At 47.7% G+C, this 13576-nt stretch overlaps 1 protein-coding gene across 2 annotated transcripts in view; it reads right to left on the bottom strand.

Moving 5' to 3' along the window:
- The window catches only part of LOC125458296 (GDNF family receptor alpha-4-like), a 37696-nt gene extending 24863 nt beyond the window's left edge, over positions 1-12833 (bottom strand). The window contains exon 1 of one of the 2 annotated variants that reach the window (XM_048543471.2): positions 12326-12833. In XM_048543471.2, coding sequence (XP_048399428.1) covers positions 12326-12365 — 40 coding nt within the window. In that variant the 5' untranslated portion in view covers positions 12366-12833. The remainder of the gene's footprint in view (positions 1-12325) is intronic. The other variant, XM_048543472.2, reaches the window with a different exon arrangement.
- Positions 12834-13576: the final 743 nt, after the last annotated feature.

Raw genomic sequence — 13576 nt, 5'->3', positions numbered from 1 at the left:
CAGCTAGAAACTGATGTCCATTTCAAGCCCACCGACTCCCACAGCTACCTAGAATACACCTCCTCCCACCTACCTTCCTGCAAAAATTCCATCCCTTGTTCCCAATTCCTTCGCCTCCACCGCATCTGGTCCCAGGGTGAGACATTCCACTCCCGCACATCCCAGATGTCCACGTTCTTCAAGGACTGCAACCTTCCGCCCCACCCCGCAGTGGTCGAGAACGCCCTTGGCCGTGTCTCCCGCATTTCCCGCAACACATCCCTCACACCCCGTCCCCGCCACAAATGCCCAAAGAGGATCCCCCTTGTTCTCACACACCACCCCACCAACCTCCGGATACAACGCATCATCCTCCGACACTTCCGCCATCTACAATCCGACCCCACCACCCAAGACATTTTTCCATCCCCACTCTTGTCTGCCTTCTAGAGAGACCACTCTCTACACCACCCCCTTGACCGCTCCACACTTCTCTCCAACCCCACCACAGCCGGCACCTTCCCCTGCAACCGCAGGAAGTGCTACACTTGCCCCCACACCTCCTCCCTCACCCCCATCCCAAGCCCAAAGATGACTTTCCATATTAAGCAGAGGTTCACTTGCACATGCACCAATGTGGTATACTGTATCCATTGTACCCGGTGTGGCTTCCTCTACATTGGGGAAACAAAGCGGAGGCTTGGGGATCGCTTTACAGCACACCTCTGCTCAGTTCGCAACAAACAACTGCACCTCCCAGTCGCGAACCATTTCAACTCCCCCTCCCATTCCTTAGACAACATGTCTATCCTGGGCCTCCTGCAGTGCCACAATGATGCCACCCGAAGGTTGCAGGAACAGCAACTCATATTCCACTTGGGAAACCTGCAGCCCAATGGTATCAATGTGGACTTCACCAGCTTCAAAATCTCCCCTTGCCCCACCGCATCCTAAAACCAGCCCAGCTCGTCCCCGCCTCTCTAACCTGCTCTTCCTCTCACCTATCCCCTCCTTCCACCTCAAGCTGCACCTCCATTTCCTCCCTACTAACCTCATCTCGCCTCCTTGACCTGTCCGTCTTCCCTGGACTGACCTATCCCCTCCCTACCTCTCCATCCATACTCTCCTCTCCACCTATCTTCTCTATCCATCTTCAGTCTGCCTCCCCCTCTCTCCCTATTTATTTCAGAACCCTCACCCCATCCCCCTTTTCTGATGAAGGGTCTAGGCCCGAAACGTCAGCTTTTGTGCTCCTGAGATGCTGCTTGGCCTGCTGTGTTCATCCAGCTTCACACTTTGTTAACAGCATCTTAGGTTGGTTTAGTACATCCTCATAAGTTGTGTGTCTGATACTCGCTCATCCACTAACACCTGAAGAAAGGTCAAGGTTCCAACAGCTTGTGTTTTCAAATAAATCTGTTGGACTATATCCTGGTGGCGTGTGATTTCTGATCCTGTTCCACATTGGCACAAAATTGGCAACAGATCACCCAGAATTTCACTTCTTAATCAGCAGTGTCTTAACTCCATGGCACGCTGTATTGCCTTACAGTCATAGAGTCACGTCACTATACAGCAAGGAAACAGACCTCTCGGTCCAACTCTTCCATTCCGACCAGGTATCCTAAATTAATCCAGTCCCATCATCCAGCACTTGGCTCATGTCCCTGTAAACCCTTTCTATTCATGTACCCATCCAGATGCCTTTTAAATGTTCTAATTGTACCAGCCTCCACCCCTTCCCCTGGCAGCTCCAGCCTCTGAGTGAAAAAATTTTCCCTGAGATCCCTTTTAAATCTTTTCTGCCTCACCTTAACCCACACCCTATAGTTTTGGACTCCTATCCATTCCCCTCATATTTGGAAAGGTACCTGCCTGGAAAAGGTGTTATGGTCGTCAAATATGCAAATTAAAGATGTACACTTCTTGTCATTCTTCCACTGCCAAATTACGGTATAAATAGGTAGACCTTTCACGGCATCTCCTCTGTGTTCCAGCGAAGCCCAACGCGAGCTGGAGGAACAACACCTCATTTTCTGCTTGGGGACCCTACAGCCCTCCAGATTCAATATTGAGTTCAATAGTTTTCAGGCCTAAACTCTCCCATGTCCCAGCTCCCCCCACCCCACACACCAGGCCTTGTTACCACATGCCTGCCACTACACACCCCCTGTTGTTAGTCACTAACAGTCCCCGTTAACAACTATTCACCCTCCCAGCCTGATCGTTAGCAACTCCTTTGTCTGTCCAACTGTCTTTCTCTCTCTTTGGGCTCTATCCTATTGTGTACTCCCTACCCCACCCACCTCCTTATTCTCTGCATATAAACTGACGTTTTCCCAGCCACCATCAGTTCTGAGGAAGAGACACCGGACCCAAAACGTTAACTCTGTCTTTTCCTTCACAGATGCTGCCAGATCTGCTGAGCTTTTCCAGCAACTTCTGTTTTTGTTCCTGATTTTGGTTTTTATACTGCATCTCCTCTGCCTGGTTATACCAGTGAACATTACAGGAGGCCACACCAGCCAGGTCGTTCCAGTAAAACTACAACACTAGCATCCTCTCAACAATGTGAAGAATTTCCCAGGTATATCCTGTTGACAAAAGCAGGACAAATCCAATCTAGCTGATTACTGCCCTCATAGTCTACTCTCAACCATCAGCAAAGCAATGGAAGCATTGACAGTAATAAGAACATAAGAACGAGGAGCAGGAGTAGGCCATCCAGCCCATTGAGCCTGCTCCACCATTCAATATGATCATGGCTGATCTTTTCATGGACTTAGCTTCACTTACCCGCCCACTCACCATAGACCTTAATTCTTTTACTGTTCAAAAATCTATCTATCTTTGCTTTAAAAACATTCAATGAGGTAGCCTCGACTGCGTCACTGGGCAGGGAATTGCACAGATTCACAACCCTTTCGGTAAAGAAGTTCCCTGAACTCAGTTCCAAATCTGCTCTCCCTCATTTTGAGGCTGTGCTCCCTAGTTCCAGCTTCATCTGCCAGTGGAAACAGCCTCCCTGCTTCTATGATAACATGGTGTAGAGCTGGATGAACACAGCAGGCCAAGTAGCATCAGAGGAGCACGAAAGCTGACGTTTCGGGTCTTGGAATTTTTTCTGAAGAAAGTACCAGACCCAAATTGTCAGCTTTCCTGCTCCACTGATGCTGCTTGGCCTGTTGTGTTCATCCAGCTCTACACCTTGTTATATCAGATTCTCCAGCATCGGCAGTTCCTACTATCTCCTCTCTCCCTGCTTCTATCTTGTCTGTTCCCTTCATAATTTTATACGTTTCTATAAGATTCCCCTCACCTCATTCTTCTGAATTCCAATGAGTATAGTCCCAGTCTACTTAATCTCTGCTCATGAGCCGGCCCCCTCAATTTCGGAATCAGCCTCGTGGACCTCCTCGGCATCCCCTCTGTTACTGGTGTAGCCTTTCTCAAGTAAGGAGGCACAAAACTGTAACACAGTACTCCAGGTGTGGCCACACCTACACAGCTGCAACATAACCTCCCTGTTTTTAAACTTCATCCTTCTAACAATGAAGGACATTTTTAAGTGAGAACTACACAGCAATAAGATGCTCATCTATTCACAGACTATGCTCTGCCAGGGGCACTCAGCTCAATATCTCACTACAGCAGCGATCCAGATGTGGACCAATGAGGTGAACCCAGGAGGTGAGAGTTAAGCCGTTGGCAGCAAGATGGCATTCGACCATGTATGGCAACAAGAAACCCTCTAAAATTCACACCCAATGGGAATCAAGGAACAAAATCCTGGTTGGGGTCATGTCAAAGGAAGCGGGTTATGCTTCTTGGAGGCCAGTCATCTCAGCCCCAGGACATCTCTGCAGGAGTTTCTCAGGTGATGTCCAAAGCCTGGCCATTTTCAGCTGTTTCATCAATGTCCTTGGCTACATCGTAAGGTCAGAAATGGGGATGCACAGTGTTCAGTACCATTCGCAACTCCTTGCATGTTAGTCCAGATCTGTATGCAGTTAGACTGGGCAACAGGTGGGCTCAGTCTGATAGCTGGCAAGTGACATTCACATCACACAAGTACCAGGCAATGACCATCTCCAATAAAAGACAATCCATTGATTATCATTTGACATTCAATGGTATCACCATCACTGAATCCCGCATTAGCAACATCTTCGGGGACACTACTGACAAGAGAATGAACTGGAATACCCTTATACATACTGTGCCGCAAGAGCAGGTGAAAGGCTAGGAATTCTGTGGCAATTAACTCAATTCCTACCTCCCCAGAGCCTGTCCACCATCCACAAGGCACAAGTCAAGAGTGAATTGGAATATCCTCCACTTTCCTCAATGACTGAAGCTCCAGCAACAACGATACTAAGGTGAAGATGGTCAAGAGCATTCAAGAGAGTAACAATCGGTCCTGGTCCATTCACGTAGGCATTACGGCCAAGAACGCACACCCATGTCTCTACTTACTGAAAAGGTCAAGGAAATTTGACACAAAGATAGTAGGAAAGAAGGGTCCAGGCCCGAAACATCAGCTTTCCTGCTCATATGATGCTGCTTGGCCTGCTGTGTTCATCCAGCTCCACACCGTGTTACCTAAGGAAATTTGACATGCCCATGAAGACTCTTACCACCTATTAAAGGTACATCACAGTAAGCATCCTATCCAGTGGTATAGCAATGGCTCTTCCCAAGGCTGCAAGAAACTACAGAGATTTGTGAACGCAGCCCAGGCCATCACACAAACCAGCCTTCCTTCCCTTGACTCTAACTATACTTCCTGCTGCTCGGGAAAGCGACCAACATCATCAAAGACTCCTCCCCCCCCCAGTTATACTCTCTTTCACCCACTTCCAGTGGGCAGAATTGTTTGAATACGTGTACAAACAGATGTCAGGACAGCTTCTTCCCTGCTGTTATCTGAATTTTGAAAGGACCTCTTTAATGTTGATGGCGCTCTCTCTCTCTCTGCGCCTTCTCAGCAGCTGTAACATTGAATCCTGCACTCTGCTCTGTACAGCACGATTTGCCTGTAACGGACATAAGACAACACATTCCACTGCACCTCAGTACACGTGACTGTAATAAACCAAATCAAATCAAGGTCATCTGGGATAAAACAGCCCAATGCGATCTGTACCTCATCCTGCACCTCAAAAATTCAACCCCTCCACCAATAGCATGCAGCGTATACAATCTACAAGGTGAACTTTCGTAACACTTAACTAGCATCGACTTGAGTGCTCAAAAAGCCAAGGTATAGTAGGCTATTGGCCAAGTGCAGTTAAATGAGATGAGTGTAGTTTGGCATTTGTTGGGTGGTAAAGACGCCGGTGGGAAGAATTGCCTGTTTCTCTGCTGGATGACTCCAAAGCCCACCAAGGTACTTTCAACAGGACCTTCTAAATCCCACAGTATCTAACATCTAGAAACAGAGGGGCAGCTAACACAAGGAAGCATCAACACTGGCTGTAACATCCCCCCCCCCCCACAACCCCAAATCTTTCTTTGGAACCATATCACTGCTCCCTCACTGTCACTGGCATTTCCTTGCCAGCAGAACTGTGGCTGTCCTGTGGTTGCAGTGGGTCAAGACGGTAGCCCACCACCACCTTCTGAAGGGCAGCTAGGCTCTGGCAATAAATGCCGGCTTAGTCTTAATAAAAATCCAAAGAACTGAAAGAAAAGGAAAATTTCAGTTTATATTTTCGCAAGCCTCCGGCATGTGCTCACAATCTCCAGCCTGCTGTCCTCAGCATTTGAAGCCCCTCCTTAAAATCGCTCCTCCCGCACACCCCCCCCCCGCCTGCCCCTACAGTTACACCCCCAAACACTTCAGACCCAACCCAACAGTCATTTTAACCCAAGCACCAGCCTAGTTCCCCACATTCCTGTCGAGTAGTGTTGTGAAGCTACGTGCCCAGAAACTAAATTCTGGGTAAGGCCTTAAACTTGGCATCAGCTGGCACCTGGAGTTGTCAGTCCACTGGCTATGCCCCCACTTTTAAGTGATACTTTGGGGGGGGGGGGGGGTGTCAAATCATTGCGTACCTTTCCCTGTACTTGATCGTACAATAACTCAGATTCTGGGTTTCAGAGTAAGCTACCACAATCATCTAAAACAGTGTAACATGCAGTAAGACATAGTACAGCATTTAGTTAACAGGTGAAATAAGATCCACATGTTCAGATGGAGTCTAATCTAGAGAAATGGGAGGTGTTGCATTTTGGAAAGGCAAATCAGGGGAGGACTTATACACTCAATGGTGGGGTCCTGGGGAGTGTTGCCAAACAAAGAGATCTTGGGGTGCAGGTTCATAGTTCCTCGCAAGTGGAGGCGCAGGTAGGCAGGATAGTGAAGAAGGCCGTTGGTACATTTGCCATTACACATTGAGTGTCAGAGTTGGGAGGTTATGTTGCAGCTGGACGGGACATTGGTTAGGCCGCTTTTGGGACACTGCATTCAATTCCGGTCTCCCTGATGTAAGAAGGATGTTGTGAAACTTGAAAGGGCTCTGAAAATATTTACAAGGATGTTGCCAGGGTTGGAGGGTTTGAGCTACAGGGAGAGGTTGGATAGGCTGGGGCTATTTTCCCTGGAGTGTTGTATGCTGAGGGGTGACCTTATAGAGGTTCATAAAATCACAAGGGGAATAGACAGAGTGAATAGCCAAGGTGTTCTCCCCAGGGTTGGGGGAGGCCAAAACTAGACGGCATGGGCTTAGGTGAGAGGGGAAAGATTTAAAAGGGACCTAAGGAGCAATCTTTTTGCACAGATGGTGGTGCGTGTATGGAGTGAGCCACCAGGGGAAATGGTGGAGGCTGGCACAATGACAACATTTAAAAGGCATTGGGTTGGGGACATGAATTGGAAGGTTTAAAGGGCTGTGGGCCAAATGCTGGCAAATGGGACTAGATTAATTTAGGATAATTTAATTCTGGTTGCTATAGATGGGTTGGGCCGAAGGGTCTGTTTCTGTGCTGCACAGCTCTATGACTCTAAGTCTTCTCCCTCTCCTTCACTATCCTCGAATTTCACATATAAGCCTGCTGTTGGATCACATTAGCACATGGGCTAAGGTAATTCAAGGAGAAAGCCCACCTGCCCCTTCAGGGGTTGATCAGTGTCAATCTTTCAGCACTGGCCCCATCTTGAGAATAACACGTTAGAAAACAAAGCAAGTTGTTGTGAAAATGGTTGACTCTAACATCTGTACTGGAGTTGCACGATCTAAAAGGTAAAAGGTAGAGTTGCCATAGACCCAGGAGACCATAGGGCTGCTTTCACTTTAGAGAGAGAGAGAGAGAGAGAGAGAGAGAGAGAGAGCCGTCGGTGGTGGTTTAAGCTGAGGGTTAGCACGCCTCAGCCAAGGGGAGAATTTGACAGGGACAGTTCTCCATCATAACTTCAGCCAGTGCGAGAACTGGCACTAAAAGGAGACTGTGATCAACTGCTACATTTCAATTCAATGGTGATATGACACGAATCGGAGAAAATCACTATTGAGAACAATGTTTGTGTGGGGAGTCAGTTATAGTTTTGAGAGAGGCTCACTTGCCACAGACCCAGTCTAGCAGCGACATCCTTAAGGAGCAATCTTTTCACACAGACGGTGGTGCGTGTATGGAATGAGCCACCAGGGGAAGTGGTGGAGGCTGGCACAATGACAACATTTAAAAGGCATTGGGATGGAGACATGAATTGGAAGGTTTAAAGGGCTGTGGGCCAAATGGGAAGGTGCTGCTCTAGTGGAATTATCATTCGGCTATGAATCCCAAATAGTCAGGTACTGTTCTGGAGACCAAAGTTCAAATCCAGCCATGGCAGAGGGTGGAATTTGAATTCAACAAAATATGTGGAATTAAGAATCTACTGATGTTCATGAAATCACTGCTGATTGTCAGAAAAGCCGATCTGAATTTTTTTTTCTGGGAAAAAAATCTGCCGTCCTCACCTAGTCTGGCCTACACATAACTCCAGGCCCACAGCAATGCAGCTGACTCTTAACTGCCCTCTGAAATGGCCTAGCAAGTTATTTAGTTGTATCATCCTTGGCAAAGTCTCAACACAGAAATGAAACCGGACGGACCACCTGGTATCGAACTAGGCACCAGAAAAGACGACAGAAACTGCCCTGTAGGCCCTGCGAAGTCTTCCTCGCTAACATCTGGGGGCTAGTGCCAAAATTGGGAGAGCTGTCTCACAGATTAGTCAAGAAAATGTACTCCGGGTGGGGGATTTCATTGTCCACCACCAAGAGTGGCTCGGCAGCAGTACTACTGATCAAACTGGTCGGGTCCTAAAGGCTGTCACTGCTAGACTGGGTCTGCAACTGGTGTTGAGAGATGGAAAGATGGAAAAACATACTTGACCTCATCCTTACTAATCTGCCAGCTGCAGTTGCATCTGTCCATGACAGTATTGGTAAGAGTGACCATCGCACAGTCCTTGTGAAGACAAAGTTCCGCCTTCACATTGAGAATAACCCCCATTGTGTTGTGTGCCACTATCACTGTGCTAAATGGGACAGATTTCACACAGATCTAGCAGCTCAAGGCTGGACATCCGTAAGGCGCTATGGGCCAGCAACAGCAGCAGAATTATACTCCAGCACAATCTGTAACCTCATGGCTCGGCATATCCCCTACTCAACCACTACCATCAAGCCAGTGTAACAACCCTGGTTCAATGGGGTGTGCAGGAGGGTATGGCAGGAGCAGCACTGGGCAAACCTGAAGATGAGTATCAACCTGGTGAGGCCACCAAACAGGACTACTTGCATACCAAACAGCATCAGCAACAAGTGATAGACAGAGCTAAGCAATCCCACAACCAATGGATCAGATCTAAGCTCTGCAGTCATGCAACATCCATCGTGAATGGTGGTCGACAATTAAACAACTCAATGGAGGGGGAGGCTGCACAAATACCCCCATCCTCAATGATGGGAGAGCCCAGCGCATCAGTGCAAAAGATAAGGCTGAAACATTCACAGCAGTCTTTAGCCCAAAGTGCCAAGTGGATGACCCATGTCACCCTCTTGTAGTGATCCCAGCATTAAGATACCAGTTTTCAGCCTATTCAATTCACCCCCCGTGATATCAAGAAACAGTTGGAGACACTGGATACTGCAAAGGCTATGGGCCCTGACATCATTCCAGCAATGGTACTGAAGACTTGCACTCCAGAACTTGCCACTCCCCTAGCTAAGCTGTTCCTGTACAGTTACAGCCCTGGTATCTAACCAACAAGGTGGAAAATTGCCCAAGTATGTCCTGTACATAAAAAGTAGGACAAATCCAACCCGGCCAATTACTGGTCATCAGTCCTCAGCCCAACCATCTCCAGCAGCTTCATCAATGACTTTCCCACCATCATGAGGTCAGAAGTTCGCTGACAATTGCACAATGTCTAGCACCATTCAGGACTCCTCAGATACTGAAGCAGTCCATGTTCAAATGCAACAAGATCTGGACAATATCCAGGCTTGGGCTGACAAGTGGCAAGTAACATTCATGCAACACAAATGCCAGGCTATGACCATCACCCAATAAGATCTAACTACTATCCTTTGACATTAGAATACTCCCCACTTGCCTGGATAAGTGCAGCCCCAACAACACTGAAGAAACTTAACATCATTCCAGACAAAGCAGCCCATTTGATTGGCACCAAGCATCTGCTCCCTCAATAACAGCTGTGTGTATTATCCATAAGATGCACTGCAGAAATTCACCGAAGATCCTCAGGCAGCACCTTCCAAACACCCAGTCATTACCATCTAGAAGGACAAGGGCAGCAGATACACGGGAACACCACACCCTGCAAGTTCCCCTCTGAGCCACTCACCATCCTGGTTCAGAAATATAATAGGAAATATATCACCATTCCTTCACTGACGCTGGGTCAAAATCCTGGAATTCCCTGTCTAGCGGCATTGTGCGTCAACCCTCAGCAGGAGGACTGCAGCGGTTCAAGAAGGCAGCTCACCCCCACCTTCTCAAGGGGCAACTAGGGATGGTGCAATAAATGTTGGGCCCAGTCTGCGACGCCCACATCCCACGACTGAATAAATAACATGTTGATTTCTTTACAGAACAACAGAGGCCTGGAGGTGAATTACTGTACAATCTGGTATCTAACAGAGTAATGCAGATGAATTAACATAGCAGAGCACCGCTGCGCTGAGCGTGTGTAAATTGTTCACCACTGCACCATCCATCGACGAACCCTGGACCAATGTGTGCACCTTGAAAAAATCTTTCAGAAGCAGGATTGCTGCTAAATATCAGGATGGGTGCAAATGGCTGCCCATCTGCAATCAGATTTTTCATAAATTCATGTGTTCACGTAACAAACAGAGATGACATAACCTCAAATGCTCACAAGGAACACTGTATCATCAAGCAGCAAGAGAGATGAAAGGCTGGATTGTTGAACACAGAGGGGGTCAGGGATTAATACATCCTGTTAGAGAATACTCTAATTTTGTTACAGCAGTGTCACCTCATTTATAAACCTTGTCAAGCATTTCTAACAAAAACCCAAGACAATGCGATAATCTTGGTATGGTATAAGATGTAAATAGTATTTCCCACTGCATTGGTTTTCTTTCACACTCCAGCAGCGAGAAGTATGGAGCTCACGTCAATGAAGTTCTGCCTGTGGCTTTACCTGAAAAGAATCAGTAATCAAAGTGATGGGGACATATTCCCTTGCAACCGACTACAGACAAGTTCTTGAAGCTTGATTCCTGCATGCCACTGTCTACACAAAGCTCAAAACTCTGCTGACTTATTCAAACAGCCATTCGTGTATATTCACTCAATCATTCTCTCTATTGCCCTGTCAGTTATGAAACTTCCACCTTTGTTACCTAACATTCCCAGTGGTCTCCTGCAGCAGGTGCAGTTGTACGGTACTGGCCCAGTAGGGTTGCCTACAGCTTTACAAAGATAGTAATTGGTGCAGATAGGACTGGGACAAACAGCATTGGACACATGGTAAAAACCGAAAGAACTGTAGATGCTGTTCTGAGCGAGAGTCATTGACCTGAAACGTTAACTCTGTTACCTCTCCATGGGTGCTGCCAGACCTCCAGAGCTTTTCCATTGAAACAGATGGTAATGGTACATGCAGTGTTGAGAAAGTAGTGTACACAGCATTAGACAGATGGGACGATGCAGACAGCATTGGGAAGGTAGTGTACAGAGTATTGGACGGATGACCATAGTATAATCAGTACTGGAAAGGTATTGTGCACAGCATTAGACCGATGGGAATGATATAGACGGCATTGGGAAAGTGGTCTGCACAGGATTAGACAGATGGGAATGATATAGACAGCATTGGGAAAGTGGTCTGCACAGGATTAGACAGATGGGAATGATATAGACAGTATTGGGAAAGTAGTCTGCACAGGATTAGACAGATGGGAATGATATAGACAGTATTGGGAAAGTGGTCTGCACAGCATTAGACAGCTGGGAATGATATAGACAGTATTGGGAAAGTGGTCTGCACAGCATTAGACAGATGGGAATGATATAGGCAGTATTGGGAAAGTGGTCTGCACAGGATTAAACAGATGGGAATGATATAGACAGTATTGGGAAAGTGGTCTGCACAGCATTAGACAGATGGGAATGATATAGGCAGTATTGGGAAAGTGGTCTGCACAGGATTATACAGATGGGAATGATATAGACAGTATTAGGAAAGTGGTCTGCACGCATTAGACAGATGGGATGGTACAGACAGCATTGGGGAGGTAGCATTCACAGTATTGGCCAGATGGGAAGAGTATAGATCGTATTGAGAAGGTAGTGTACCCAATGCTGGACAGATGGGGATGGTGCGGGGAATATTGTGCATGCAGAACTGCATTATAATTACAGCATATTACAGCTTTTATTTTTACACCAATTCCTTTGGCTCATTTCTCAAAAACGTAATTATCAAAGTCGAACTAAAAACTCTGATAATCGTTCTGAAATCGGAAGGAATTCACTGTCCTTTGTATCTGCGCTTTCGGATGAGCTCTGGTCTGTTGTTTAAAAATCAGTCACAGTACAAAAACACGTTCGAGAAACTTCCTTCTCTGCCCGTGTGTGTTTTGTTTGTTTCCAATAACATCAGACTCACAGGAAACGAATTTAAAACAAAAATCACAAAGACTTCCAATTGCAAAAGAGATATCAGATTGTGAAGGAACTTTGAGTGAATTGTAGATTGACTGACTGTCTTTTAAATACCTCGAAATATATATTTTGCAAGCGATTGCAATTCGGGGAGACCGAAGTGAGAAGGGACGGGGTTTTGAGTTGAGTTAGGACTTACCGAGAAGCCTCAGTAGGAGGGAGATGGTAGGTAGAAGCATTCTGCAGGTAGCTGTCTCTCTGTCTCTCAGTTAGGCTGCTTCCAGTGTCACTGTGTCCGGCCTGGGGCTCCAGGAAGACCGGATGCATATACAGCCTCCAGCTCTCTCCAACAACACACAACCCCTTCCCAAACCTCCCACTCCCCACGGCAAGGAGCAGAGAGAGCTGTCCCAGCCTCCGGGAGGGTGCCTGATCACACAGCCCCCTGCAATGCTACTCCGGGCTGGCAACGATTTCCCCAACTTATCATTTCGAGGCTGGGAATTGCAACGGAGCATCCCGCGGGGCTCGGCGTGTGCTTTTCATCTTCCCCTGTTGGCCGGCTGCTCGGGAGTGAGAGGCAGAGCGTCCCCAGCTCTCCCTCTCCGTCCCTCTCCCTCCCTCCTAACCCTTTGTGTGGCTGGTCGCTGCTGACTTTGTACAGCCTCACGCCCAGACACGTGCCACGGGCAGCCGCGACCCACAGGGACACAGCACGGACTGTACAGGCACTCTCACACTCACTGACACACCCACACACTGACACACCCACTGAGACACACACACACACACACACATTCACTGACACACCCACTGACACACACACACACTCACTGACACACACACTGACAAGCCCACTGACACACACACCCGCTGACACTGACACACACACACCCACTGACACACACACACACAGACTCACTGACGCACACTCACCCACTGAAACACACGCTCACTGATACACACTCACTGACACACACACATTGACACACCCGCACCCACTGACACACACACTGACACACCCACTGATACACACTCGTCCACTGACACACACTCACCCACTGCCACACACTCACTGACACACTGACACACTCACTGACAATCACACACGCCCACTGACACACATACTCACTGACACACACACTCACTGATACACACTCACTGACACATGCACATTGACACACCCACTGACAAACACACCCACTCACCCACTGACACGCACTCATCCACTGACACACACACTCACTGACACACACACACTGACACACCCACTGACACACTCACTGATACACACTTATCCACTGACACACACTCACCCACTGACACACACACACTGACACACCCACTGACAATCACGCACACTCAGTGACACACTGACACACACACCCACTGACACACACACCCACTGACACACACACTCACTGACACACACACCAACACACACACCCTG

The sequence above is a fragment of the Stegostoma tigrinum genome, chromosome 13 (assembly GCF_030684315.1).
Source record: "Stegostoma tigrinum isolate sSteTig4 chromosome 13, sSteTig4.hap1, whole genome shotgun sequence".
Taxonomy (NCBI): domain Eukaryota; kingdom Metazoa; phylum Chordata; class Chondrichthyes; order Orectolobiformes; family Stegostomatidae; genus Stegostoma; species Stegostoma tigrinum.
The sequence above is the reverse complement of the archived record's forward strand: the minus strand, read 5'-3'. Positions and strand labels throughout refer to the sequence as shown.